The 26,407-nt window shown below is 35.6% G+C and overlaps 4 protein-coding genes and 1 pseudogene across 5 annotated transcripts; 4 read left to right on the top strand and 1 right to left on the bottom strand.

Moving 5' to 3' along the window:
• The first annotated feature begins 762 nt into the window (after positions 1 to 762).
• Positions 763 to 3,216, top strand: LOC147291632 (cysteine proteinase inhibitor 12-like). The gene is made up of 4 exons (XM_086235246.1): positions 763 to 1,050; positions 1,143 to 1,371; positions 1,478 to 1,623; positions 2,806 to 3,216. Exons 1-4 carry the CDS (start codon positions 799 to 801, stop codon positions 2,941 to 2,943), a joined length of 765 nt encoding a protein of 254 aa, XP_086091372.1. The 5' UTR covers positions 763 to 798; the 3' UTR covers positions 2,944 to 3,216.
• A 4,587-nt stretch (positions 3,217 to 7,803) lies between these two features.
• On the top strand, positions 7,804 to 9,207 carry LOC147291631 (cysteine proteinase inhibitor A-like). Its single transcript, XM_086235247.1, has 3 exons — positions 7,804 to 8,145; positions 8,234 to 8,442; positions 8,873 to 9,207. The coding sequence occupies exons 1-2, from the start codon at positions 8,011 to 8,013 to the stop codon at positions 8,417 to 8,419; spliced, it is 321 nt and encodes a 106-aa protein (XP_086091373.1). The 5' UTR covers positions 7,804 to 8,010; the 3' UTR covers positions 8,420 to 8,442; positions 8,873 to 9,207.
• A 3,090-nt stretch (positions 9,208 to 12,297) lies between these two features.
• On the top strand, positions 12,298 to 15,588 carry LOC147291630 (cysteine proteinase inhibitor A-like). Of its 2 annotated transcripts, none has more exons than XM_086235249.1 (3): positions 12,298 to 12,524; positions 12,679 to 12,880; positions 15,310 to 15,588. In XM_086235249.1, exons 1-2 carry the CDS (start codon positions 12,423 to 12,425, stop codon positions 12,862 to 12,864), a joined length of 288 nt encoding a protein of 95 aa, XP_086091375.1. In that variant the 5' UTR covers positions 12,298 to 12,422; the 3' UTR covers positions 12,865 to 12,880; positions 15,310 to 15,588. The 2 variants fall into 2 exon arrangements, with proteins under 2 accessions (XP_086091375.1, XP_086091374.1); XM_086235248.1 differs by lacking the exon at positions 15,310 to 15,588 and adding an exon at positions 13,307 to 13,585 and having other exon boundaries at positions 12,303 to 12,524.
• Positions 14,704 to 25,892, bottom strand: LOC147291628 (rust resistance kinase Lr10-like; annotated as a pseudogene).
• On the top strand, positions 21,722 to 24,868 carry LOC147291629 (LEAF RUST 10 DISEASE-RESISTANCE LOCUS RECEPTOR-LIKE PROTEIN KINASE-like 2.4). The gene is made up of 4 exons (XM_086235243.1): positions 21,722 to 22,631; positions 22,721 to 22,750; positions 22,851 to 22,949; positions 23,446 to 24,868. Exons 1-4 carry the CDS (start codon positions 21,833 to 21,835, stop codon positions 24,612 to 24,614), a joined length of 2,097 nt encoding a protein of 698 aa, XP_086091369.1. The 5' UTR covers positions 21,722 to 21,832; the 3' UTR covers positions 24,615 to 24,868.
• Positions 25,893 to 26,407: the final 515 nt, after the last annotated feature.

Below are 26,407 nucleotides of genomic sequence, written 5' to 3'. Positions count from 1 at the left end.
TTTTGAACTTGGAGTATCGATTTGCAATAGCCCCAAACTTGGAAGTACTAAAATACAATTTGCCCTTATAAATTGATAGGTCCATTGACTTTAGGTACCAAATTATAATGTTTTTTCATTTCAACTAGTAAAACATTTATGTCATTTCACTTTAGGTACTAAATTTCAGTTTAGGTACCAACTTTAAAAAACATAGTTATATCGAACTGTGACTGTCTAACAGACATAACTTTTTTATTGATTTATTGTTTTTTCAATATTTGCAAGGCTTAAACTTTAATATTTAGTCTTTGGGTTATAAGGCTTCATCCCCCAAACCTAAATCAAAAGTATGAAACCCTTAAAAATTTTGATTTTTTATAAATTTTAAATAGTCACAACTGTGACTGTTCGACAATTACAACTGTAACTGTTCGACAGTCACAACTGTATAACAAACTGATTTGTGACCTAATCCAAAATGTTTTACTCTAGTTTAGTACCTAAACTAAAAAAAATTAGTGTCTTGCTGCTTTATTAAAAAACTATTGATATTTGGTATTTAATCCTAATTTTCTATAAATTGATATGGATAATAAGATATATATACAGGCAATACAGCTTACATATTAAGCCTTCTGAAGGAGAAAATAAAACAGAACTTCGAGTCTTCGATATGAAGCAAAGATATATATGATATATCTATAGCGAGTTAGCGACACGTGTAGGACACGTATCACAACATGCAAGGGGAAGCGAAAGGCATAAATTCGCGTCTGCGAAAACGTCCAAAGTCCAAACCCAAAATCCGAAAAGCAGATGAAATTGGATTCGACCTCTTCCTCTTCCCTATTAACACAACTCAACTTCTCCCTCCTCTTCCTCTTCCTCTCCCTCTTCCTTGCACTCTCAATCTCATCCTTGGAAGAATCAAATCCCCAATTCTGCTCCGAAGCCTCCTCACCCAACATGGCCACACTCGGCGGCGTACACGAATCCCAATGCTCCCAGAACAGCCTCGAAACCGAAGCCCTCGCTCGCTTCGCCGTCGAAGAACACAACAAGAAGGAGGTAGCCACCCTTTCTTTATTTCTTTGTTTTTTCCAAGTAATTTTGATTAAAGAATTTTAATTTAATTAATTGAATAATTATTAAATGTGCAGAATGCTCTGCTTGAGTTTGTGAGGGTGGTGAAGGCGAAAGAGCAAGTGGTTACGGGCACCTTGCACCACTTGACACTCGAGGCCATCGATGCAGGCAAGAAGAAGCTTTACGAAGCCAAGATCTGGGTGAAGCCATGGTTGGACTTCAAGGAAGTGCAGGAGTTCAAGCACGCTGGTGACGGGGACGAAACGCCGTCGTTTACCCCTTCAGATCTCGGAGCTAAGCAAGGTCCCTTTCTGATCAATTTTTCGTCTCAGGCTCAAATTGAGTTCTGATTTTGTTTAAGCTGACTCGGGTTTTTGGGTTTTCGGGTTTTCGGGTTTGTGATGATCAGGTGGGCACTGTCCAGGGTTTCGAGCTGTGCCGCCCCATGATCCACAGGTTCAGGATGCGGCAAACCATGCTGTGCAGAGCCTCCAGCAGAGGTCTAATTCGCTGGTGCCTTATGAGCTTCAAGAGGTTGTTCACGCTCATGCAGAGGTTTGTGTACTTTCAGTTTTGTATACCTTGTTTTCTGATTTAGAGAATCGGTTATTTGAGTAGCATTTGGTTGTGTTTAGAGCCTGCTTAGAAGCATAGAACCATTTTTGATCAGTAGCACTTGGTTTTTTATATTAAAAGTTTGGGAGTACAGAACCATTTTCCCTGATGTAGCTCCTTTTTTCAGAAGTACCTAAAAATTCAAGTGCCTTCGAAAGTGTTTGTTGAAGAAGCAACTATTAGGCAGCACTAAAAGAGTTCTATAACTCAAAGCACTTGGTTTTTGGATTGTTTTTGGTTGTGTTGAGCTGTCTCTTATATTTGGGGCCTTTGAGTACCACCTTATTGAACTGGGATGAACTATACTTAATTGTACCTGGACTGTATTTCTACTTTCTGAAATCATGGGTCTGAATTACAAGATGCTTGAGTGACTCATTAAGTTGAACTAAAGAGCCCTAAAAATTCTGCGAATGCATACAGTCCACTAGATTACAGGTTTCTTGTGACGCATAAGTTGTTCTAGAGAAGCCTACAAACTCCAAAAATTCAATACAGCTGGTATAATACAGTTTGTACTGTAACCAAACAGCCCTCGGAATCTTAGATAGTTAGATGGTTCCAAAAATTGATCCATCTTGTTGTTTTTAAATTTGCATTTAAATTCAATGTGTTATGTCATGTGCAGGAACTTCCTAGTAATTCAATAAAATTTGGGTAGTGATGAGCAGTCTCTTACATTACGACTCGTTAGGGTCTACGAATTGAACTGGACTACAATACTTAATTTTACGTTTTGGAATCATGGATCTAAATTATACTATATTAAAGTTGTGCTATAGTGCCCTTGAAACTGCTTACTGTATAAATATAATCAAGTCCAGTATGGTAACCAACCAGGCCTTGGCGTTTTTGATGGTTCAAAAAGATTGGAATGCATTTTGCTTTCTTTTTTCTTAAAAAAAAAAGCTGTCTAATTCAATTTGTTTTGTGTCATGTGCTGTAACTTCCTAGTAATTCAACAAACTTTGATTCTTTCTTTTATGTTTATGACAGCTTTTTTGTTTCCAGATCCATCAGTTTTGTACATTGATTCAATTGAATTGTATGCTCTGGTTTAACATCCTCAAGTTCAATTATTTGATATGTACTAATTTATATTTGTTTGAACTGTGAGAACAGGTGATAGAAGATCATGCAAAGTTTAACTTGCTTCTAAAGGTGAAGAGGGGAGCAAAAGAAGAGAAATATAAAGTTGAAGTGCATAAGAATAATGAAGGCACCTTCAAACTGAATCAGATGGAGGCAGATCACTCTTAAATATGGGAAGCTAATCTTCTATGAACTGGGTATATAAATAATGTTTTGGTTGCTGTTGGTATTTCTTTTACGTCCTGATACCAACACTCAGGTGTAGTTGTGTTTCCAAACTATATGCACAGTAGTGCTACCTCTTCTCTCTCTCTCTCTCTCTCTCTCTCTCTCTCTCTCTCTCTCTCTCTCTCTCTCTCTCTCTCTCTCTCTCTCTCTCTGTGTTGTGTTGTGTTTCCCAATTAGCACAGTAATGATACCATTATATGCACATTAATGCTACTGCTTCTCTCTCTCTCTCTCTCTACCACGAAAAAATTACGTTTTTGGTATTTTTTTGACATTTTTATAAATTCTTAGGAATAAAATATGATCTGATTATTGTTTTAAATTGCAACAATTAGGAAATCTTGGCCGTCAACCTCAAAAACTTTAACAGCTAAGAAATCGTAGCCATTCATTTCGAACAAAACAACTCTATAAACGTGGCTGTCAAGCAGGCCTCAATTCTCTCATATTTCACGCGGGCCGGGCCAACCTTTTATATTGGTTTGGGTACTCCACTCAGGCCACTCTCACTCTCACTCTCAATACTCGAGCTCACGGTGAGAGGGCTGATGTCCATGTATTGGTTTGGACATCACACTCCGCCCCATTGACAAAGGCCTAATCAATTCATTTTGCATCTAATTGTCTCCAATTATGGTAAAAATATGTGCCCAATTTTGTTTTTCTCTTGCCTATTGACCAAATTAAGTCAATAAAACACCAAATCATCCACCACTACCCTTCCCACCCTGTCACATACCTCGCTTGTTGGTCCCTGAGTGGTGGGGTTGGTTGGGTGTGAGGGAGGGAAGGGTAGTGGTGGATGATTTGCATGGTGGGGTGAGTGGCCTGATAAATTTTTTGAGTGCTGTTATTTACATACCCCATTTTCTTTCACTACACATAGGGGTGGGTATTTTAACCGTGTACCACCAAAATCGGCCGGACCGCACCAGTAAAATACAGCAAAAAATCGTGTTGACAAAAAAAAGTCAACACCGTAAAAAAAACCGAACCGCACTGATTCCACACTTCATTTAACCAAATCGCATCGCATAAATAAAACAAATATATATTTTATATTTTATACCATTTTTATACATATATATACCATTTTTATATACTTTTTATACCTATTTATACAATTTTTATATACTTTTCATACATATTTTATACCATTTTTATATACTTCTTATACACATTTTTATGTTCATTAACTTGTAATTTGTTTAACTTGTAGTTGTAGTCACTGATTGTATAATTGCATTTGTTTTTAACTTTTAAGGTTTAAGCACTAAACAGGTAAGCAGATTAAACAAAGTTCAATGTGTGAGCCTTTTTGGTTAAATTTATTGAATCAACTTGTAAACTTTTTTTTTTTTGCCCAAAACTTGTTAATTAGGTTGGGTTGGCATCATTAAAATAATTGGGCTTAGACTTAAAAAAACAAATTTGAAGCCCAGAAGTGCCAATCTGAATAATAGCCCATCAGGCCCAAAACCGTAGTGGAGAACCGCATCGCACCTTGAATGGTTTGGTTTGGTTTAGTGTTTCTCCTCCCTTCCCGGATTTTAGCACCGTATAGGGACGTTCGGCGCGACGTACGGTTCCAGGGGTGAATCGGGCCAAACTGCACTCCGCCCACCCCTAATTACACACCTCTTTCTCATTACACATCCCTCTAACTTTTTAAAATTTGTAATTTCTCATAACACACCCTTCACATTACCAAAATACCCCTACCCACCCAACACTTTCAAACACTACACTCCACCCACTCAACATATCCAAACCCATACAAAAACCAAACTGTGACTCACACTTCCCCCTCTTCGCCATCGTCAACATCACCGTCATAGTCATAGCCATAGCCATTGCTGCAACCTCTTCTCTCTCCCACCATAGCCATTGCTGCAACTTGAAGGTATGCCCTAACCTAATTTTTTTTGAAATCAAATGTAAATCTAAAGTTTTCTTATATAAATATACATCAAATTTTGATTTTCCAAATTCACAATTGAATACAGCCCCTGAAGTTTTCATCCACAACTTGCATCTCTAAGCTTTATGCATGTTTCAATATTCCAAGCTTAGTGAAGATTACAAATAAGAATAAGAAAATATCAATAGGTAAAGAAGGTGTGTTACCATATTTACATTTTAAAAGGGGGCTCATATACTTGACACATGACTAAAATTGAAAGAAAAAGTAGTTAGAATTGATGAAATGAATTTAAGTGATACACGGGTGAAAGTTTGCGAACTATAAAATTCAAAAAACAAGTTCGTGGATCAAAATAATACTAAGGGTAAAGTTCGAAGACCATTATTGTAATTTGCAGTAGGTCTACGTTTAATATATATATTTAAGGAAAGATTAAAGTTTAGTCATTCTAACATTTATTATTTGAAAAAAAACCATGACTTTTTTTTTTCTTTCTAAATAAAGCCTTTGTTTTTTTTTTTTTTTAAATAAAGCCCTTTGATCATTGCCTTGTCAAAGAAATATGTAATTATTTTTTTATTTTTTGAGGGTATTGGGTATGGGTTCATCTCTTACTTTTCTAGGATATAGAATGAAGTTTATGAAGACTGCATGTTAGGTTTTTATCATAGAGTTAAAAACCTAATATAAAGGCAATAAATCAGCGCTTGAGGAAAAAGTAAAAATGCATTGCCGAACACTTGAAAATGGCTGCCGAGCGCTCGACGCTTGGTATGTGTAAAAAAAAATAGAAACTAATGGACCAATATTAATATTATGTAATATGAAAAGATTACAATATTATTGGATTTTAGTTAGAATTTTAAAAGTCATAAAGCTTTAGTCAGTAAATTGTAGAATTAAAGAACCTGAATGGAAGTCTCCCTAATCATTTTATAAAGTGTAGTACTATATAGTGTCATAAAAACATTTTAATAATTGACAGGGTTGGCTAGCTAAAAAAAGGATGAAGGTAGTATTGACAATAAGTTCAATAACTTGTAGTCTTCGACTCCCAAAGTCTTTTAATTTGTATTAATTTCGTGGAGCAAAATGAAAGTTTGAGGACTATAAAATTCAATGGACTAAAATGATACTAAGTGTAAATTTTGAATAACATTGTTGTAATTTGCAATAGGTCCACATTTTATATATATTTAATCAATTTATAAAGTGTAGTACTATATAGTGTCATAAAAGAATTTTAATAATTGACAGGTAAAAACGATGAAGTTAGTATTGACAATAACTTGTAGTATTCTCCGACTCGAAAAATTATTCTGTATAACCGATATATTGTCACGTGGATAACTAGTCTATGTGTTATAATATGAGTGAATGTTATTAATACTATATCCTACAAATATAAACACACCGTCTAATAATACCTTTATACATTAGATTGATTATATCACGTAATGGTATATCGATTATACCAAAAAAAAACAAAATTCTCTTAGACTTCCCATGTCTTTTGTTTTTTCTGGCCATTGACTTCCCAAGTCTTTTCATTTGTAATAAATTGGTTGTTCTCAACTTAGCATCTCTTCCTACAATTGGGTGAGAGGCATCTTGTCACCAAGGCATCGTACAAACATTAATGAAAGATGCTAATCAAGCTAGCAGATAAGATTTTCATATTATTTACACCGGCCAAAAGATTTCGTACTATTTACCATGAATTTGGGCTACTTGACAAGAAGGAGCTATCTCCACTCCAAGAGCTTGTAGAATCTATCATTGTTCCTTACTGAACATGATATTGAATTCCCCATAAAGAATACATAGTTAAATTTAAGGGTCCGTTAGATTATAGGATTCGATGACTAAAATTATTGGTTTAAGAACATGTACAATAGTATGGCTAAATGCTATAATATATACTAAATATAGCAGAATTGATAAAAAAGTTCACTACAATGGTATAACTAAATTTAGTATTTGCTATGCTATTGCTAAATTTTCCACTATATATAGCATAAAATTTAGCAATTGCTATTGAGGAACTCAAGATAAAAGTGGACCCACCATTTGAAAAGTATAAGTAAAGAAAGAATAAAAAACCAAGTGAAAGAAAGGTTATTCACATGGATGAAAAATGTTGCAACAAGAGGCATGATGATGGGCAGCTGAGCTGTCATGGGTTGATTGGCCATGTATTCAAATTTTACAATTCTTAAATTTGACTTTGACATGAAAAATACTAAAACATTAATTTGGGTATTAAAATTAATATTTAAATATATTTAATATTGGGCTCATATTAAAGATCTCATTAAAATATTTACAATAATTTAATTATTAAAATAATTTAATATATTAAATTTAATTTATAAAGATATATATGAATATATAAAAAATATAAACATACTAACATATAACTATAGCTTTTGTGCCATTGGAGTAAAAAGTACAAAAGTTATTACTAAATGCTAAAAGTCATGTTAAATATAGTATATAGCATAGCATATAGCAAAAAGCCATTATACATGCTCTAAGGGACAATAAGCCAAGTAAATTGAACTAAATGCCAAAATTCAAATACGGGCTAACCTAGTCATTGTAAAAAAACCTAATGCATCTATAAAAAAAAAAAAAAAATTCATGAACAAAAATGATAATAAAGATAAAGTTCAAGGATCATTATTGTAATTTGCAGTAGGTCTACATTTTATAAAGTGTAGTACTATACTACTATATAGAGTGTTTTTTTTTTTTTTTTAATAAGCCTAAATGAGAGATCCTCAATAAAAGAGGCAAGTTAGAATCATTATCACTACTATATAGACTATATAGTGTCATAAACGCATTTTAATAATCGACAGGGTTGGCTAGTTAAGCAAACGGTGAAGTTAGTATTGAGTATATTGAGAATAAATTTTCCTAACTTGTAGTCTCCCCAAGACTTTCAATTCGTATTAAATCAAACTGAATCGAACCCATCATTGTCTTCCTCTGCTTTTTGTGTGTATAAATCGAACTGAATCTCTTCCTTAGCAGAATCAAATCTACGAAACTCCTCCCAACACCAACACACACAGAACATGGCCACACAGGGCGGAGTAAGCAAATCCCATGGTCCCAAATTGGGCGGAATAACCGAAATCCATGGTGCCGAGAACAGCCTCGAAATCGCAGACCTTGCTCGCTTCGCTGTGCGAGAGCACAACAAGAAGGAGGTACCCATTTTCTATTTATTTCTCAAAATGAAGATTGGATAGTATTTTCATAATGAATTGATTGATTGATTGAATATTAAATATGTAGAATGCTCTGCTTGAGTTTGGGAGTGTGGTGAATGGGAAGAAACAAGTGGTTGCGGGCATGCTGTACTATCTGACTATTGAGGCCACCGATGGGGGTAAGAAGAAGCTTTATGAAGCCAAGGTCTGGGTGAAGCCATGGGAGAACTTCAAGGAGCTGCAGGAGTTCAAGTACCTTTCTGACGTGTAGGAGTTTGTGTTGATTGTTGAGAGGTTTGTGCCCTTTTTCATTTGTTAATTTTGCTCTTCTAATTTGGTTGTGTTGATTTGTTTCTTGCATTTAGGGTAAGTCAATTTGGATGGAATGATTTTAAAATGGAATATTTGGATTTGGGTTTGGGTGTTCATTGCTCATTTGAACTACAAATTAATGTTTTTGAAGTAGTTAAGTAATTCACATATAAAATGCTTTCCATCCAAATGGACTACCCTTGATGTTTTAAATGGTTTAGAAAATTAAAATTCGTTTTGTTGCTTTTAAATTTGCATTTAAATTCAAATTGTTTTGTGGCATGTACAGAAACTTCATAAGAATCCAATATACTTTGGTTTTTTTTAGGGGTTTATTTCAGTTTTGTTAAGCATCCTCGAGACCATTTGATTTTTACTTATTTAATTATGTATGTTTAAACTGTGAGAGCAGGGTGATAGAAGACCATGGAAAGTTTAAAATGATTCTAGAGGTGAAAGAGAGGAGGCAAAGAAGTGAAATTTAAAGTTGAAGTTGATACGAATAATGAAGGTACCTTCGATCTGAATTAGATGGAGCCAATCTTCTATGAACTGGGTGTGTATGCTTTGGTTGCTGTTAGTATTTCTTTTTATGTCCTGATACCAACACTAATTACTAAGCTCCGTAGTTCTGTACTTTGTGTCTCCAAATTGTACTTCTTATATATGGCCAATATAAGCCATCTATTTGAAGATGCACTTACCCTGGTTTATAGGGATACGCATGATATTTCAATGAAGGATATTTCGTCAGGTCGATCAAAAGTTTTGTTAAAAGCAATTTTTAGGGACAAAATTAGATGAATATTTAAAAATAATTAAATAAAAATTTAAAATAATTAACTAAAAAAAAGTTGGAAGGGAGGATGCATCACCCGTCCCATCCCACCTCCCTCCCCTCTTTGGCCATCGGCCGACCCCCCACCGTTGACCCCTGCCCTCCCTCCCCCGGCCGTCACCTCTTTCTCCTTTGTCTCTTTATCTCTCTCTCTCTCTCTCTATTGGGCGCTTTAGAATTTTTAGAGAGGGAAATTTATTTTAATTTTCTAAAAATAAATTTAGACTTTCCAAATTTTATGGAAACTCTTAGAGGGCAAATTGGTAATTTGACCCCATAGTAAATTAGAACTAGGCAAGACAAGTTCTTAAGAATTTTCCGTGTATTTTCATGAGTCCGGAGCTATTTTTAATTAATTTCCAAAGTTTGTAAAAATAGGAAGTGAGCAAAGTGATTCACAAGAATTAGTTTTAGGGAATAATGTGATACAAAATAAACCTTAGGGGGTATAGTGAGATTTGAAGTTACTTTTAGGGGGCAAACTAGTAAATAAGCCTTTTAAAAAGGCTTTATTGCATAAATGTTGTCCAGACTTTGAGGGTTGTGCGCAAATGCCATATAGAAATTTTGTTTGACAATTTGTCATCTAATCTTTCAAAATGGAGCAAATTTGTCATATGCCATCAATTCCATTAATTCACCAGTTAAAATTAGGGGGATTTTCATCAATTCATCTCATAAAATATTTAATAAATATATAAAATATTAGGGTTGGTACAGACAACCACAACCCGAAACCGACGCCACTGATCCGAACAACAACCGTTCTGATGAGTGTCGACGCGTCAGTGGTGGTAATCCAACCGATCCGACGGTGGGCGGTGACAGTTTGGAAATCTTAAAACTGTTGGTTTACCTATACCGACCTTCTTCTTCTTCTTCTTCTTCTTCTTTTCTTATGCTTCTTTTTCTTCGACCGGTCCCTCTCTCTCTCTGCATGGCGCCACCCGAGCTTACACCTTCGCCGCGCCAAGACCGAGCTCGCTCCAACGTTGTTGCCGTGAGTCTACAAGTCTGTATCGTCACAACACCGACACCATCACATTCAAGTCTGCAATCGGCAGGCCGTGAGTCATGTCGGCCTTCGTCTCACCACGTGCCCCTCGCTCTCTATCTCTAGCGTCGACATCGCCCTCCCTCACCACCAAAGCCTCCAACCCACAGATCTCACCCTCCTCTCCTCACACTCCCTCTTTTTGCCATTCCGAACCGAACCGAACCCACCGACAGAGTCGGCTAAATCGATCGTTGGTTTGCCGACAGTGTCGGCGGGGTTGAATAGGCTTGGACCATTCCGACCATGGACGGTTAAGTTGGCGGTTTAGTCCTGGCAGTTCGATTATCGAACTGCCCCCAGCCTTATAAAATATAATGTTTAAACAAAAAATTATAATTCAAATTTTTAATCTTTTTTTTTTTGGCAAAAATAGATCCCCCACCACCCAGCCGTCAGCTCCACTACCGGTGGCACCACTTTCTGGCCTTTCCTTCCCTCCCTTTTTCTATCTCTTTCTCTTTCTCTTTTTTTTCTCTCTCTTTCTCTCTCCCTTCTTCCCTCTATCTATCTTTCCCTTTCTCATTTTTCCCATTCTCTCTGCCTAGATTGGAGTGGCTAACTTCGATGCAGGTGGCTGGGTGGGTGCTTGGTCGGTGGCTAGGTGGGTGGGTGACGGAAAGATAAGGAGAGATGGGAAGAGGGAAGGAGAGAGAAAGAGGGAGAGGGAGAGAGAGAGAGGAGAGGAGAGGAGAGGAGAAGAGAGAAGGGTGGTGGATGGGTGGCGCCGAGGGGTGTGTGGAAGAGGGGGAGCCGGGGGGGTGTTGCAGGGAGAGTGGGTGTCGGGAAGGGGGTTACGGTGTGAGGGTCGCCGCGGGGGGGGGGGGTGTTGGGGTAGGGAGGGGGGCTGGTGGTGTTGGGTGGGGAAGAAGGACCAGATTTTTTTTTATTCAAAGTTTTTTAAAATATTAATTTTAGGTATTTTTAAGTTTTATTTTTAATTATATTTGCATAAAAAATTATTTAAAATTCTTGATTTAACAAAATGTTCAGATTTAACAGAAAATTTGATAGCATATGACAAATTTGATCCGTTTTGAAAGATTGGATGTCAAATTGTCAAAAAAAAAAAAAAAAAATTTATGGATGACATTTGTGCATAACCCTCATAGGATGACATTTATGCAATAAAACCTTTAAAAAACAGGGCGGTCAAACTTACCCAAACAAAAAAAAAATCACACGCTAAGGGCAAATCTGGTACTGTACAGTGTTGGTTGTCAGTATCTGACAGTAATTCTACACCGATAACTATTGTTCGACAGTGGCTTTGCAACTACAAACATGACAATGGTCGATGCGACTCCATAAATCTATTTTTTGTGTTTTATGCTATTTTGACATGTTTATGCAAGAAAAGACAGAAGGTTCAAATAATTGTTTTATTTTTTCGCTGTTGTTGCATAGTGAGAATGAGCACTGTTGAGTGACTATAAATAATTGACACTATTTAATAGTGACAATACTCGAGATGAAAAAAAAAAGCAGCGAGCACTAGGCACTAGGCTATATACCCAATGCGTTTTTATATGTAGTTTCATTAAAGTGGACGGATTTAGACCATTTTTTTAATAACGGGCCTTGAAAAAAACCTATTCCATTTTGAGCTTTAAAAAAACCCCAAATTTTGATTGAGGAAATTCACAATTGAATACAGCTCCGAAATTTTTAATCCAACTTGCATAGTTGCATCTCTAAGCTTTATGCATGTTTCAATATTCCAAGCTTAGTGATTAAGCGTTTTAAAAAAAAATAAAAAACAAAGCGTATTGATTAAGCTTTTGACTTTTCATTCAAACTAAAGAATAAAAACCTGCAGATTAAGTAAAGAAAAATAATCAAAGCGACACGTGTCATAACATCCGAGGAGCAAAAGGGAGAAATTCTCGTGTACAAAACGTCGAAGAGTCAAACCCGAAAAAAGCAGATTAACTTGGAATCGAACCCATCATTGTCTTCCTCTGCTTTTTGTGTGTTATAATCGAACTCTATCTCTTCCTTGCATTCTCAATCTCTTCCTTGGCAGAATCAAATCTACGAAACTTCTCCCAACACCAACACACACCGATCATGGCTACAGTGGGCGGAGTAAGCGAATCCCATGGTGCCGAGAACAGCCTCGACATCGCAGACCTTGCTCGCTTCGCTGTACAAGAGCACAACAAGAAGGAGGTACCCATTTTCTATTTTTTTCTCAAAATGAAAATTGTGAAAGCATTTTCATAATCAATTAATCGATTGATCGATTGATCGGTTGATCGGTTGATTGGTTGTTTTATTGATTGATCGGTTGATTGGTTGATCGACTGAATATTATATTATGTAGAATACTCTGCTTGAGTTTGGGAGGGTGGTGAATGCAAAGCAACAAGTGGTTTCGGGCACTATGCACTATCTGACTATTGAGGCCACTGATGGGGATAAGAAGAAGCTTTATGAAGCCAAGGTCTGGGTGAAGCCATGGCAGAACTTCAAGGAAGTGCAGGAGTTCAAGCTCCTGTCTGACGTGTAGTAGTTTGTGTTTAAAGGTTTGTGCGGTTGTGCCCTTTTTCATTTGTTTTGCTCTTCTTTGGTTGTGTAGATTTGTTTCTTGCATTTAGGGTTAATCAATTTGGATGGAATGATTTAAAATGGAATATTTGGATTTGGGTTTTTGGTGTTAATTGCTCATTTGAACTAGAAATTAATGTTTTTGAAGTCCAATTAAGTAATTCACATAAATAATCCTTTCCATCCAAATGGGCCCTTGGTGTTTTTAATGGTTTAGACAATTAAATTTCGTTTTGTTGCTTAAAAATTTGCATTTAAATTCAAATTGTTTTGTGACATGTACAGGAACTTCATAAGAATCCAATATGCTTAGATTATTTTTGGGGGTTTATTCAGTTTTGTTAAGCATTCTCAAGATCATTTGATTTGTAGTAATTTATGTATGTTTTAAACTGTGAGAGCAGGTGATAGAAGACCATGCAAAGTTTAACATGATTCTAGAGATGAAGAGAGGAGGCAAAGAAGTGAGAGTTAAAGTTGAAGTTGATACGAATAATGAAGGTACCTTCGATCTGAACCAGATGGAGCCAATCTTCTATGAACTGGGTGTATATGCTTTGGTTGCTGTTAGTATTGCTTTTTATGTCCAGAATCCTGATACCAACACTAGTTACTAAGCTCTGTAGTTCTGTACTTTGTGACTCCAAATTGTATGCATGGTAATGCTATTGCTTCTTATTCTATGTCTCAGTTTCTCTCTCTCTCTCTCTCTCTCTCTCTCTCTCTCTCTCTCTCAATCTCTCTCTCTCTCTCTCTCTCAATCTCTTGCTTTTTATGGCCAATATAAGCCATCTATTTGAAGATGCAGTTACCCTGGTTTCTATGGGATATGCATTCGATCATGAATGTCATCCTTCTTTGTATTATAGGAAGATTGTGCAGAAAACATACAAACAACTACATGAAAACGTACGCGTTCAATCATGAGCGCCATCCTTCTTTGTATTACAAGAAGATTGTGCAGAAAACATACAAACAACTGCATAAAGTGATTAAGAGCGACCATTATTTTGTTATCATTATGGTTGTTAGGTTGCAGATCTTAGTCTATGTTTTGTTCTTTTATCAATGCAAGGACCTTAACACTTGTACAAATACTAAGAATAAAGAACTAGTAAAAATGTCCCCTTTTTACCAAAATTGAACATTATTGTCACCTTACAGTCTCTTCTTTTAATTTGAAATATCATAATTTTCATTCTATATATTTGATTTTGTAAAATTAATTTGTATTTTGGATCATATTATTTGTATTTTGTGAAAAAACAGGTTAATGTAGTGTAAAAATAATAATGTAATTCAATTCATTTTAGTGTAATTCAATTCAATTTTTTCTTCACATAATAATTTAATTCAATTCTATTGATTCCAAACAAGTTAAAATTTGGGATTTTTCACATTATAATGTAATTAAATTAATTTTTTTCCTGGTTATGATAATGTGTTTGCCTTACAAATGCATTTTCCAAAAAAAAAAAAAAAAAAAAAAAAACCAGAAAGATGCTACTGGACTCCTGCCTAACTGAGGGGCTTCCCGTTTATCTTCCGTTTAGTTAACACATGGATACATGAGTTCTATTCTTTTGGGTTTTGCTTCATAAATTTTACTAAATTACATACTGTCACACATGTGATTTGAACCAAATTCATCCTCGAGAAATTCCGAATCTAACTACTAAAGTGTCCCTAGGGGACATTTTAGGCTATATTTTTATCTCATAATTTGAATCTAAACGGTTTATTTCCCAACACAACAACAGCATCACAATTGTGACCAATCATTTTTGGTGGTCGCTCAAATTCAGAGATGATTGGTATCTTTTTGGTGCTGACGATTTGCATCAAGCATAGTACCATTATTGCTTGTTGAAGCAGTAGAGGCGAAAGGATTAAGAGGCATGGCTAGATTCCTTCTAACATTTGAACTACAGCTTTCATGGAAGGACAATCTTCTGGGTACCACTGGATGCACCAAAGTCCTACTGGGTACAGCAAGAAATTCTAGCATCAATCTCTTGTTCTTGTGGATGTGTTTGTCTTCTTCTTGTTCTAGAAGATTATAGATCCATTTTGGGAAGTAAACTTGGCTGGTATTCTCCTCTGCCGTCCCTCCAATATTCTTCTGACCTCCAACCATTTCAAGTGACATTCCAAAACTGTAAACATCTGACTTGTAGGACACGTTACCAAAGTTCCTAGAGAACACTTCAGGGGCAATGTAACTCATGGTCCCCCTAGCAGTTCTCCTGGAAACCTAGCAGTTCTCCTGGAAACTGCACTTTGATCTTTGGAGCACAACATGGAAACTGCACTTTGATTATTTTTGGGGGTTTATTTAGATTTGTTAAGCATTCTCAAGATCATTTGATTTGTAGTAATTTATGTATGTTTTAAACTGTGAGAGCAGGTGATAGAAGACCATGCAAAGTTTAACATGATTCTAGAGATGAAGAGAGGAGGCAAAGAAGTGAAAGTTAAAGTTGAAGTTGATACGAATAATGAAGGTACCTTCGATCTGAACCAGATGGAGCCAATCTTCTATGAACTGGGTGTATATGCTTTGGTTGCTGTTAGTATTGCTTTTTATGTCCAGAATCCTGATACCAACACTAGTTACTAAGCTCTGTAGTTCTGTACTTTGTGACTCCAAATTGTATGCATGGTAATGCTATTGCTTCTTATTCTATGTCTCTCTCTCTCTCTCTCTCTCTCTCTCTCTCTCTCTCTCTCTCTCTCTCTCTCTCTCTCTCAATCTCTTGCTTTTATGGCCAATATAAGCCATCTATTTGAAGATGCAGTTACCCTGGTTTCTATGGGATACACATTCGATCATGAATGCCATCCTTCTTTGTATTATTGGAAGATTGTGCAGAAAACATACAAAAAACTACATGAAAACGTACGCGTTCAATCATGAGCGCCATCCTTCTTTGTATTACAAGAAGATTGTGCAGAAAACATACAAACAACTGCACAAAGTGATTAAGAGCGACCATTATTTTGTTATCATTATGGTTGTTAGGTTGCAGATCTTAGTCTATGTTTTGTTCTTTTATCAATGCAAGGACCTTAACACTTGTACAAATACTAAGAATAAAGAACTAGTAAAAATGTCCCCTTTTTACCAAAATTGAACATTATTGTCACCTTACAGTCTCTCCCTTTAATTTGAAATATCATAATTTTCATTCTATATATTTGATTTTATGAAATTAATTTGTATTTTGGATCATATTATTTGTATTTTGTGAAAAAACAGGTTAATGTAGTGTAAAAATAATAATGTAATTCAATTTATTTTAGTGTAATTCAATTCAATTTTTTCTTCACATAATAATTTAATTCAATTCTATTGATTCCAAACAAGTTAAAATTTGGGATTTTTCACATTATAATGTAATTAAATTAATTTTTTTCCTGGTTATGATAATGTGTTTGCCTTACAAATGCATTTTCCAAAAAAAAAAAAAAAAACAGAAAGATGCTACCGGACTCCTGCTTAACTGAGGGGGTTCCCGTTTATCTTCCGTTTAGTTAACACATGGATACATGAGTTCTATTCTTTTGGGTTTTTCTTCATAAATTTTACCAAATTACATACTGTCACACATGTGATTTGAACCAAATACAGCCTTGAGAAATTCCGAATCTAACCACTAAAGTGTCCCTAGGGGACATTTTAGACTATATTTTTATCTCATAATTTGAATCTAAACGGTTTATTTCCCAACACTAGAACAGCATCACAATTGTGACCAAACATTTTTGGTGGTCGCTCTAATTCAGAGATGATTGATAACTCTTTGGCGCTGGCCATTTGCAACAAGCATAGTACCATTATTGCTTGTTGAAGCAGTAGAGGCGAAAGGAGTAAGAGGCATGGCTAGATTAGTAGATTCCTTCTAACATTTGAACTACAGCTTTCATGGAAGGAGGATCTTCTGGGTACCACTGGATGCACCAAAGTTCTACTGGGTACAGCAAGAAATTCTAGCATCAAACTCTTGCTCGATGGGGATGTGTATGTCTTCTTCTTGTTCTAGAAGCTAGATTATAGATCCATTTTGGGAAGTAAACTTTGGCTGGTATTCTCCTCTGCCGTCACTTCCAATATTCTTCTGACCTCCAACCATTTCAAGTGACATTCCAAAACTGTAAACATCTGACTTGTAGGACACGTTACCAAAGTTCCTAGAGAACACTTCAGGGGCAATGTAACTCATGGTCCCCCTAGCAGTTCTCCTGGAAACTGCACTTTGATCTTTGGAGCACAACATGGAAAGCCCAAAATCAGAGATTTTTCGATTGAAGTTGTCATCTAGCAAAACATTGTGAGGCTTGATATCAAAATGAAGGATTCATTTCTTGCATCCGTGGTGAAGATATTCAATTCCTTAGACTATTCTGACAGTAATATGTTGTAAAAACCATGAGTTTCATGTTTACGAAATCACTCAATCAATAGATATATTTGTTTGCAGAAAATACTCAGATTATTCCAGTTATTTATTCATTTTCTTTCCTTGTGTTTTTTGGGTTTGGAATGCAACACTTTAACATTGCAGAATTCAGTGCAGGAAAAATGAGTGGGGCTTGACTAATTTAGTGCATGTTTGTTTGGAAAAAGTGAAGAATGTGTGTAAATTAGAATGTGGATGAAAGACAGTACCTTTTTGTTTTCTCACATTGAAGCACTCAGTTTCAGGTTCAGAGCGATTGTTATTCTTCAATCTACAATTTTGGCCTTTCCTTTCACATCTTTTACATGTTGGTCTGGACCATTGCAAATGAATATTATATTTTGGTTTGAATGAAATGGGAACCCCGTCAATGTAACGATCCTAAGCTCTAGGAAGTCTAGTCCCAATAAGGCAAGGGATTGGTTTATATGGATGTCTTTCTGCTGGTGAACAACTGAATAAGGCAAGCGGCAGGAACCATTGGATACATAGCTCCAGAATTGTTTTACAGGAATATTGGAGGTGTGATGTATAAAGCTGACATCTTTAGTTTCGGAATGTTATTGATGGAAATTGCAGGCAAAAGAAAGAATTGGAATTCTGTCACAGCCCATTCAAGCCAAATGTACTTTCCTTATTGGGTTTATGACCAATGCAGTGAAGGGAAGGACGTTGAAATGGAAGATGCCACGGAGGAGGAAAATAAAATGACAAAGGAGATGCTTATTGTGGTGTTTTGGTGCATACAAATGAAGCCTAGTGAGCGTCCTAGTCGATGAACAAAGTAGTAGAGATGCTTGAAGGAGAAATTGAATGCCTTCATATGCCTCCAAAGCCTTTCCTATATCCACGAGAGAAACCGATAATGGATGATGAAGACAATTCAGAAACACCATGGTCATCAACACTATCATACCACGACTCTAAAGAGTCGATTAGTTTAATCACAAGTTAGTTTGGATGTATGAGAATATTGGAAAGATCGAAGGTTGCCACTTTATTGATAAACTCTTCCCCATTTCCCTTGAAATTTGTTGAGGATCTTTACAGCAACAAGGATCTAAGTGGAAAGCTTTCCTTTGAACACTGTTCCAAGGGTCCCCTGTCCCAACATGTCTCTAAATGTATTTGTAATCCTTTTTATATCAGCGTAATAGTACCTTGTACACATGCGAGCCTCTGTAACTTTCCAAAAATTCTTCATTCATGGTTTGCTTTCGTCTCTGTCCTGTCGAAAGAATATACTATATTTTGCAACAAATGCCAGCACAAGTGAAATTGAACCAAGGTTTACACCTACATTCGGTCAAGAACCTCTTATTTGAAGAAAAAAGAATAACTTTAGCCATGTAGAATGCATAACCCACCTGTAACCACTAGTTTTTTTTTCTTTGAGATACTTGTAAAAGATTTGAGCACCATGAGTTTCATGTCTACGAAATCATTAAATGATTATACGTTTGTCTTCAGAAAATTCTCAGATTATTGGCTATCTGTATGTTGTATGTTATGTTGGAGTTGTACTTCGACACAACCTGTTGTGGTCTCATAGTTGCCTAAGGGTTTTGTGGCCTAAGTAAAGATCAGGAGTTCAATTAGAATTATACCTTGAAGCCTATATGGATTTATGTGTTTTTGGTTTACTTAGGCTAAAGGGATTCCTATTACTTAGAGGACAATGAATTAGAGTCCTAGGCTAATATGGTTATCCTATGAGTTCAGTTATGGGTTAGACTCATAGGCTGCCACTCTATATAAAGTCGAGATCCCCTTGCACACAAAAGATCACAATTTAGTTTACTCCCCATCAAGTAGTTTGTGCTAAAGGTCTGTAAGTGCAAGGAAGATTTTTGACTCTTAATCATCAGCGATGGATGCAGCTGTGGTGCTGTGGTAAACTCAGGTATGTGTTTTATTTATATAAGTCACTAAAGTTAACATGTTACACTATACTAAGTTATTTTCTCATTTCTTTCAACACCTTACATTACAGAAATTCAATGCAGAGGAAGTGAGTGATGCTTGACTGTGAAGAGTGTGTAAGGATATGGATGGAAGACAACACCCTTTTGTTTGCTCACATTGAAGAACTCAGGTTTGGATACAGCGCAGTTTCTATCTTTCAAACTACAATTTTGACCTTTTGTTTCACATCGTTTACATGTTGGTTTGGACCAATCAAAATTATATTAAGGATTGAATATAGGGAAAAATTTACAATCATGACACATACTTTGATGGTTATTTTATTTCAGGATATTAATTTTGCTTTGTATTAATGAAAGACACATACTTTCATTTTGTATCAATTAAGGACCATATTTTTTTTTTTCAGTTTTTATCTCAACTTTGGCCCGATGTTGGACCCATCAAAACTCTACCAAATTTAGCAAACTTATACTTAGTTTAAAGCTATGCATCTTCTCTTTACAATCATATAAAGATCACTCAAATCGGACATCTACAACTCTAGATAAATGGCTCAAAAGTAGGGTATCTGAAACTGTCTAATCGGACCTCTGAGAAAAAATTTGGAAAATCAGACAGTTTCAGGTACCCTACTTTGGGGCCGATTATCTGGAGTTGTAGAGACTGATTTGGGTGATCTTTATATGGTTGTAAAGAGGAGATGCATATCTTTAAACCAAATATAATTTTTCTGAATTTGGTGAAGTTTTAATAGGTCCAACGTTGAGCCAAAGTTGAGATAAAAATTGAAAAAAATATGGTTCTTAATTAACACAAAATGAAAGTATGTGTCATTCATTTATACAAAACAAAATTAATGCCCTGAAATGAAACAACCATCAAAGTATGTATCTTGTTTGTAAATTTTTCCCTTGAATATATTAGGTAGAACAGTTGAAATGTCATACATTCCATTTGGGTAGAATAGCTGTAGAAGCCCTTGGGGTTAGCCCAAGTAGTGAGTGTGGTTTTTGAGGATTTGTGCTTGTAACCATGCATGCTTTAACTAGCAAGGACATTAATGTTACATGAATCATGCATTCATGCATCAATTTGATATTATTCATCAGAAATATATATGTAGTTCTGCTTTACATTTGTTGTTTTTAGTTATATGTGGCCTTCTTGGGCCTTGTTTTGGTTGGGTTGTAGTTCTGTTTTTTCCATTTGAACTTTGAATATTATTCATTAGAATTGTTTTTAAACTTTCAAAAGTGGGACAAGTGAGAAACAGTGCATTCAATGATTAAATTTATTGCAATTATTGTTTTGTACTATCTTGGGATATTTAGTTTGTTTCTGCTGTTTGGACTTTATTTCTCTTTTGTTTTGTTGTTTTGTTTAATGAAATGCTTCTTTTCGCCTGCCAAAAAATAATTTATGGCAATTAGTATATTTGATGAACATTGAAGTCTCATTTTGAGTCTCTTAGATGAGAACTTCTATTAAATAAGGGAGACTAAAGCAGGTTGTCTTCTTTTAAATATTACTTTGTTTGTTTGAGTCTCATTTTCAGTGTCGATTTGTTCTTTGTATGCCTTTGGACTTTGTTTTAAAGGAAGTACTTATTTTCATGGCAAAAAAAAAAAAAAAAGAATCTGTCAGTTAGCACTTGGAGTTGTTTCTCTTCTACTTATCCCCAAGGAGTTCTTCAACTTTTCAACACATAATTTAAGTTGGGCCTAACTCTAATGACTCTTTTTCCCAAAAGAAATGGACCCAGTTTCAGTAATATTCTACAAGTTTACACAAATAATTGAATTGACTTTTCTTTGTTGACAATTCAATGAAGTTGACATTGTTTCCTTCCTCAACCACCACAAGATTTCTTTATATATATATATATATATATATATATATCGATGCGGCATTGTGTAAAACTCAAATTTACGGCTCCGTGTACAAGAGTACTATCTCCGTCTCTTTCTCTCTCATGGCCAAGGTTGCTCTTTCCAGCACGGTTCTTATATAGTCTTCAATGTGCATCAGCTATTACGTACAAGACTTTGCAGGGTTGGATTGAAACAAAATTGAGAGCTTTGGATATTAGCCATTGTCGACATTTACCAAGAACTATACTTGTAGTGTACAATTAAACCTGAAAGACAACATGTTTTTTTTAGGGGTTTTTACATTTAAGGACTTTCATAAGATCAAATTTAGACAATATGGTCTTTAATTGACACAAAATAAAAATATGTGTCCTTCATTAACACAAAACAAAATTAATATCCTAAAATTAAACAACCATCAAAGTATGTGTCTGTTTGTAAATTTTTCCCTACAAATTTCTACTCCAACCTTCAAGTTAACTTCCACCCTTATGTATATATATATATATATATATATACCCATACAACTAACTTTCAACTTTAAAGCCAGCCACTTTTACGCACCTCTTCCTTCTTTGATTTCCTTTTCACACAAGCTAACCAATACATATACTCCAAAACCCATTTTCTCTCCCCAGGCCGACAAGACTACCATCTCTTTCTCTTGGCCATGGTTGCAGGAAGATCAGTATCCTTTCCAGCACAATTATGCATAGTTTTAGTTGTTGGCTTATACTGTGGAAGCAGTTGCAATGCTAATGCTATGGCGCCTAATATAGATCATTGTGAAGCTTCTTCCTGTGGCAACATCCGTAACATAAGTTACCCTTTCCGACTAAAACATGATCCAGTCAACTGCGGTGACCCGAAATATGAACTGTCTTGTGAGAACAACCGCACACTACTCTACTTGTATTCTGGAATTTTCTATGTACAATCAATCAATTATGATAACCGCACCATCCGAGTTGTGGATGCCAATCTTCAAAAGGGTAACTTCTCTTCAATCCCTCGTTATTCACTCTCAAACTATAACTTCAGTTTTGGGGATGATGATCCATATCGTATTTCTCAATGGAGAAAATATCATAACGGGACGTTTGATTACTTTGAACTGTCAAAGCCTGTAATTTTCATAACCTGTACTGAAACGCCACTGAATTCGCCTCTCTATGTGGATGCTGCTCCTTATTGCATTAATGATGCTATGAGTAAGGGGCATGTTTTTGTTAAGATTGGTCATTTAAATGCCTCAGAACTGAAGGATTCGTGCCGTATAGAGCTTATGGTTTTGATCACATCACGCCCCCGCACAAAGAACATGAACCTTTCTTACATAGACATCCATAATGAGCTACTCTATGGGTTTGAACTTTCATGGTTGCAGAGCTACGGGATCAGAAATCAAAGATGGTTTTTTCATTATATAGAATGCTACATCGATGATGAAACCAACAAAGCTATTTGTGGTAGCGTTACTCTCTCTCCCTCTTTATTTGAATTCAGACATGCATGTCAAGATGAGTTAATATTATTAATTATGTCTTTCATTATGCAGGCATTTCTTATTACTGGAATAGTCTAACAAGTGAGGACTCTCAATCTTATAATTTTCATTTTTTTTTTTTTTTAGTTACTCGATTGTGTGAGACTCTCAATCTTAATTATCGTTTCATTCTTTTTTTCAGTGATCCAATATTTCTGCCTAAAATATCTAAATCAACTCTGTCAACTCTCTGTATTTTGTTTTGCACTTCCGGTTTACCTTACCATCGCTTGCTTAACAGGTGAGGTTATTCCTTTTTTCTTTTTAACTTTTTCTGTTTTTTTTTTGCTTAGACGTTGTTTATTTATATCTATCTATATATATAAAGGGAGATGGAGGATTAAGGTTAAATTTTCAAATACCCCCACTTAAAAAAATAGCTGGTGCTGATAACATCACTTATTAATTAATTAAGAACAAAAAGGTAAAATAGAAAAATTAGAATTAACAAATAAAAATAAATACAAAATTAATTACACCCTTATTTTTAGCAACCTACTTCCCCACCACCTATATTTTAGGACAAATAAACTATTAAAAATTTTAATTGCATGTTTAGAAATGTCAATTGGCATGCCCGAATTAAGAGACTAGTATAGTTTAATGTAATAGAATAATTGGCTCTTTCCACGAGATAAAAATCACATTAAGGGTTGAATATAGAAAACGTTGTTTCAAGTACGTAGCAGCACAAAAAGATATAGTTATCATGATTTGTTTTCTAATTTCCTTTACAGTGTGGTTTGCAACAAAAACTGTACTCGGGATTCCATGTATAATTGTGCTTCTAATCTATAAATTGAAGAGGCGACACTTATCAATGTACGGCCATATTGAAGAATTCTTACAAAGTCACAACAACCTCATGCCAATAAGGTACTCCTACTCACATATCAAGAAAATGACAAATGGATTCAAGGACAAATTGGGTGAAGGAGGTTATGGCTTTGTATATAAAGGAAGGCTTCGTAGCGGCCGCCTTGTAGCAATTAAGATGTTGGGTAAGTCCAAAGCTAATGGGCAGGATTTTATCAATGAAGTTGCTACGATTGGAAGGATACATCATGTAAACGTGGTACAACTAATTGGCTATTGTGCTGAGGGATCAAAACGTGCTCTTGTATACGAGTTTATGTCAAATGGATCTCTTGATAAATACTTATTTCCTAAAGAAGGACCCACCTCCTTAAGTTGCAACAAATCATTTGAAATTTCCTTAGGAGTTGCGTGTGGTATTGACTATCTACATAAAGGATGTGACATGCAAATTTTGCATTTTGATATCAAGCCTCACAACATTCTTCTTGATGAGAATTTTGTTCCAAAAATTTCTGACTTTGGGCTGGCAAGATTATGCCCATTAGATGATAGCAGTTTGACTTTGACTGCAGCAAGAGGAACCATTGGATACATAGCTCCAGAATTGTTTTACAAAAATATTGGAGGTGTGTCATACAAAGCCGACATCTATAGTTTTGGAATGTTGTTGATGGAAATTGCAGGCAAAAGAAAGAATTTGAATGCAGTTGCAGCCCATTCGAGCCAAATTTACTTTCCTTTGTGGGTTTACGACCAATTTAGTGAAGGAAATGACATAGAAATGGAAGATGCCACAGAGGAGGAAAATAAAATGACAAAGAAGATGCTTATAGTTGCGTTATGGTGCATACAAATGAAGCCTAGTGACCGTCCTAATTCAATGCACAAAGTGGTTGAGATGCTTGAAGGAGAAATTGAATGCCTTCATATGCCTCCAAAGGTTTTCCTATATCCACAAGACAATGCAGTGGTTGTTTATGAAGACAATTCAAAAACAACATGGTCATCAACACCATCAAATGATGATGTTGAAGAGTCGATTAGTTTAATTGAAAATGCAGATGAAGAGATATATACCACCAGTTAGTCTGTCATGTACAAGGGAAGGCTAACATTGCCACTCTGTGCGAGGAATTGTTCTTTCCTATTTGGTAGGACATATATCAGTCTTGTAATATTTGAGAGTAACTCTATTCTATGGTTTCTATAGTACGTTTGAGAAGTGTTTATATAGTGCTATTGTGCAATATGTATTAGTTACAAGACGATCCACACGTTGGTATTGAAACAATAATATGAATGTGGATTTGCTCACCAAAAAAAGAAATGTGGATATGCATGCAGTACAATACTTTTTGCTTATGTTGTGCAATGTCTTTTGCCATATTTAGCTTCAGAAGGTCATGTGGCAGCAGGTGTGCATAGCTAATGGAGAAATTGATTTTTTTAACGGTTTTAAGATAAAGTGTTTATTGGAGAATTAAATTTGGGAACTAAAGTCTCAAATTTTAATCTAAGGACAAACGTACTGTCAATCATGGTATGGTTTCGAGGTGATATTTGTAATTAATCCTAAATATAATTGGTATCTTAGTATCCTAAATATATGTGCGTTTCAAAGGAAATATGTGAGCAACTTGGACTGTATTTGGAGAAATCAAAATGAAGGGTTTGCTCGTCGCATCTGTGGTGAAGATACTCAATTCCTTTGGCTATATATGCTGACATTAATATGTTGCAGCTTCTCCCAACCCAAGAAATGGTTGTTGGTGTCTACTGATGATATGAACTTTTGTAGTGAAAAATTCATAAACTTTACAGCAACAAGGATCTTATTGGAAAGCTTTCCTTTGAATGCTGTTCCAAAGGTCCCCTGCCCCAACTTGTCTCTAAATTTAATTATAATCCTCTTTATGTCAGCCTAAGAGTACTTCATGGGCTTGTGAGGTCTGTAATTTTCCAAAAATTCTTCAATCATGGTTTGCTCTTCTCTTTCTGTTTTGTGAAAAGCATATACACAATATAGTGCATAAATTGCCAGCACAAGTGAAAATGAACCAAGGATTACACCTGCATATGGTACATTGGATCAATAACCTTTTATCCTAATAAAAAAGAATAAATTTTGTCAGGCAGAATGCTTAACTCACCTGTAACCACTAGTTTTTTTTGGGGTACCTGTGAAAGATTTGGAAACCATGAGTTTCATGTCTACAAAATCATTCAATCATTATATATATTTGTTTGCAGAAAATACTCAGATTTTTGGTTACCTGTATGTCGTACCTTCATATGCCTCCAAAGCCTTTCCTATATCCACAAGCGAAGCTGGTAATGCATGATGAAGACAATTCAGAAACACCATGGTCATCAACACTATCGTACCACGACTCTAAAGAGTCGATTAGTTTAATAATAAGTTAGTTTGGATGTATGAGAGTATTGGAAAGATCGAAAATTGCCACTTTATTGATAAACTCTTCCCCATTTCCCTTGAAATTTGTTGAGGATCTTTACAGCAACAAGGATCTAAGTGGAAAGCTTTCCTTTGAACACTGTTCCAAGGGTCCCTTGTCCCAACATGTCTCTAAATGTATTTGTAATCCTTTTTATATCAGCGTAATAGTACCTTGTACACATGCGAGCCTCTGTAACTTTCCAAAAATTCTTCATTCATGGTTTGCTTTCGTCTCTGTCCTGTCGAAAGAATACACTATATTTGCAACAAATGCCAGCACAAGTGAAATTGAACCAAGGTTTACACCTGCATATTGTACATTCGGTCAAGAACCTCTTATCAGAAGAAAAAAGAATAACTTTAGCCATGTAGAATGCATAACCCACCTGTAACCACTAGTTTTTTTTCTTTGAGATACCTGT

The sequence above is a fragment of the Dryas octopetala genome, chromosome 3 (genome assembly GCF_963921425.1).
Source record: "Dryas octopetala chromosome 3, drDryOcto1.1, whole genome shotgun sequence".
Classification (NCBI taxonomy): domain Eukaryota; kingdom Viridiplantae; phylum Streptophyta; class Magnoliopsida; order Rosales; family Rosaceae; genus Dryas; species Dryas octopetala.
Note: the sequence above shows the minus strand (reverse complement) of the source record. Positions and strands in the feature narration are given on the sequence as shown.

Coding starts and splice junctions, on each gene's coding strand:
- LOC147291632 (XM_086235246.1), top strand. CDS start 799: ATGAAATTGGATTCGACCTCTTCCTCTTCCCTATTAACACAACTCAAC. Junction 1,051..1,142: donor AAGAACACAACAAGAAGGAG/GTAGCCACCCTT, acceptor TTAAATGTGCAG/AATGCTCTGCTTGAGTTTGT. Junction 1,372..1,477: donor AGATCTCGGAGCTAAGCAAG/GTCCCTTTCTGA, acceptor TGTGATGATCAG/GTGGGCACTGTCCAGGGTTT.
- LOC147291631 (XM_086235247.1), top strand. CDS start 8,011: ATGGCCACACAGGGCGGAGTAAGCAAATCCCATGGTCCCAAATTGGGC. Junction 8,146..8,233: donor GAGAGCACAACAAGAAGGAG/GTACCCATTTTC, acceptor TTAAATATGTAG/AATGCTCTGCTTGAGTTTGG.
- LOC147291630 (XM_086235249.1), top strand. CDS start 12,423: ATGGCTACAGTGGGCGGAGTAAGCGAATCCCATGGTGCCGAGAACAGC. Junction 12,525..12,678: donor AAGAGCACAACAAGAAGGAG/GTACCCATTTTC, acceptor TATATTATGTAG/AATACTCTGCTTGAGTTTGG.
- LOC147291629 (XM_086235243.1), top strand. CDS start 21,833: ATGGTTGCAGGAAGATCAGTATCCTTTCCAGCACAATTATGCATAGTT. Junction 22,632..22,720: donor AACCAACAAAGCTATTTGTG/GTAGCGTTACTC, acceptor TTCATTATGCAG/GCATTTCTTATTACTGGAAT. Junction 22,950..23,445: donor TACCATCGCTTGCTTAACAG/GTGAGGTTATTC, acceptor TTTCCTTTACAG/TGTGGTTTGCAACAAAAACT.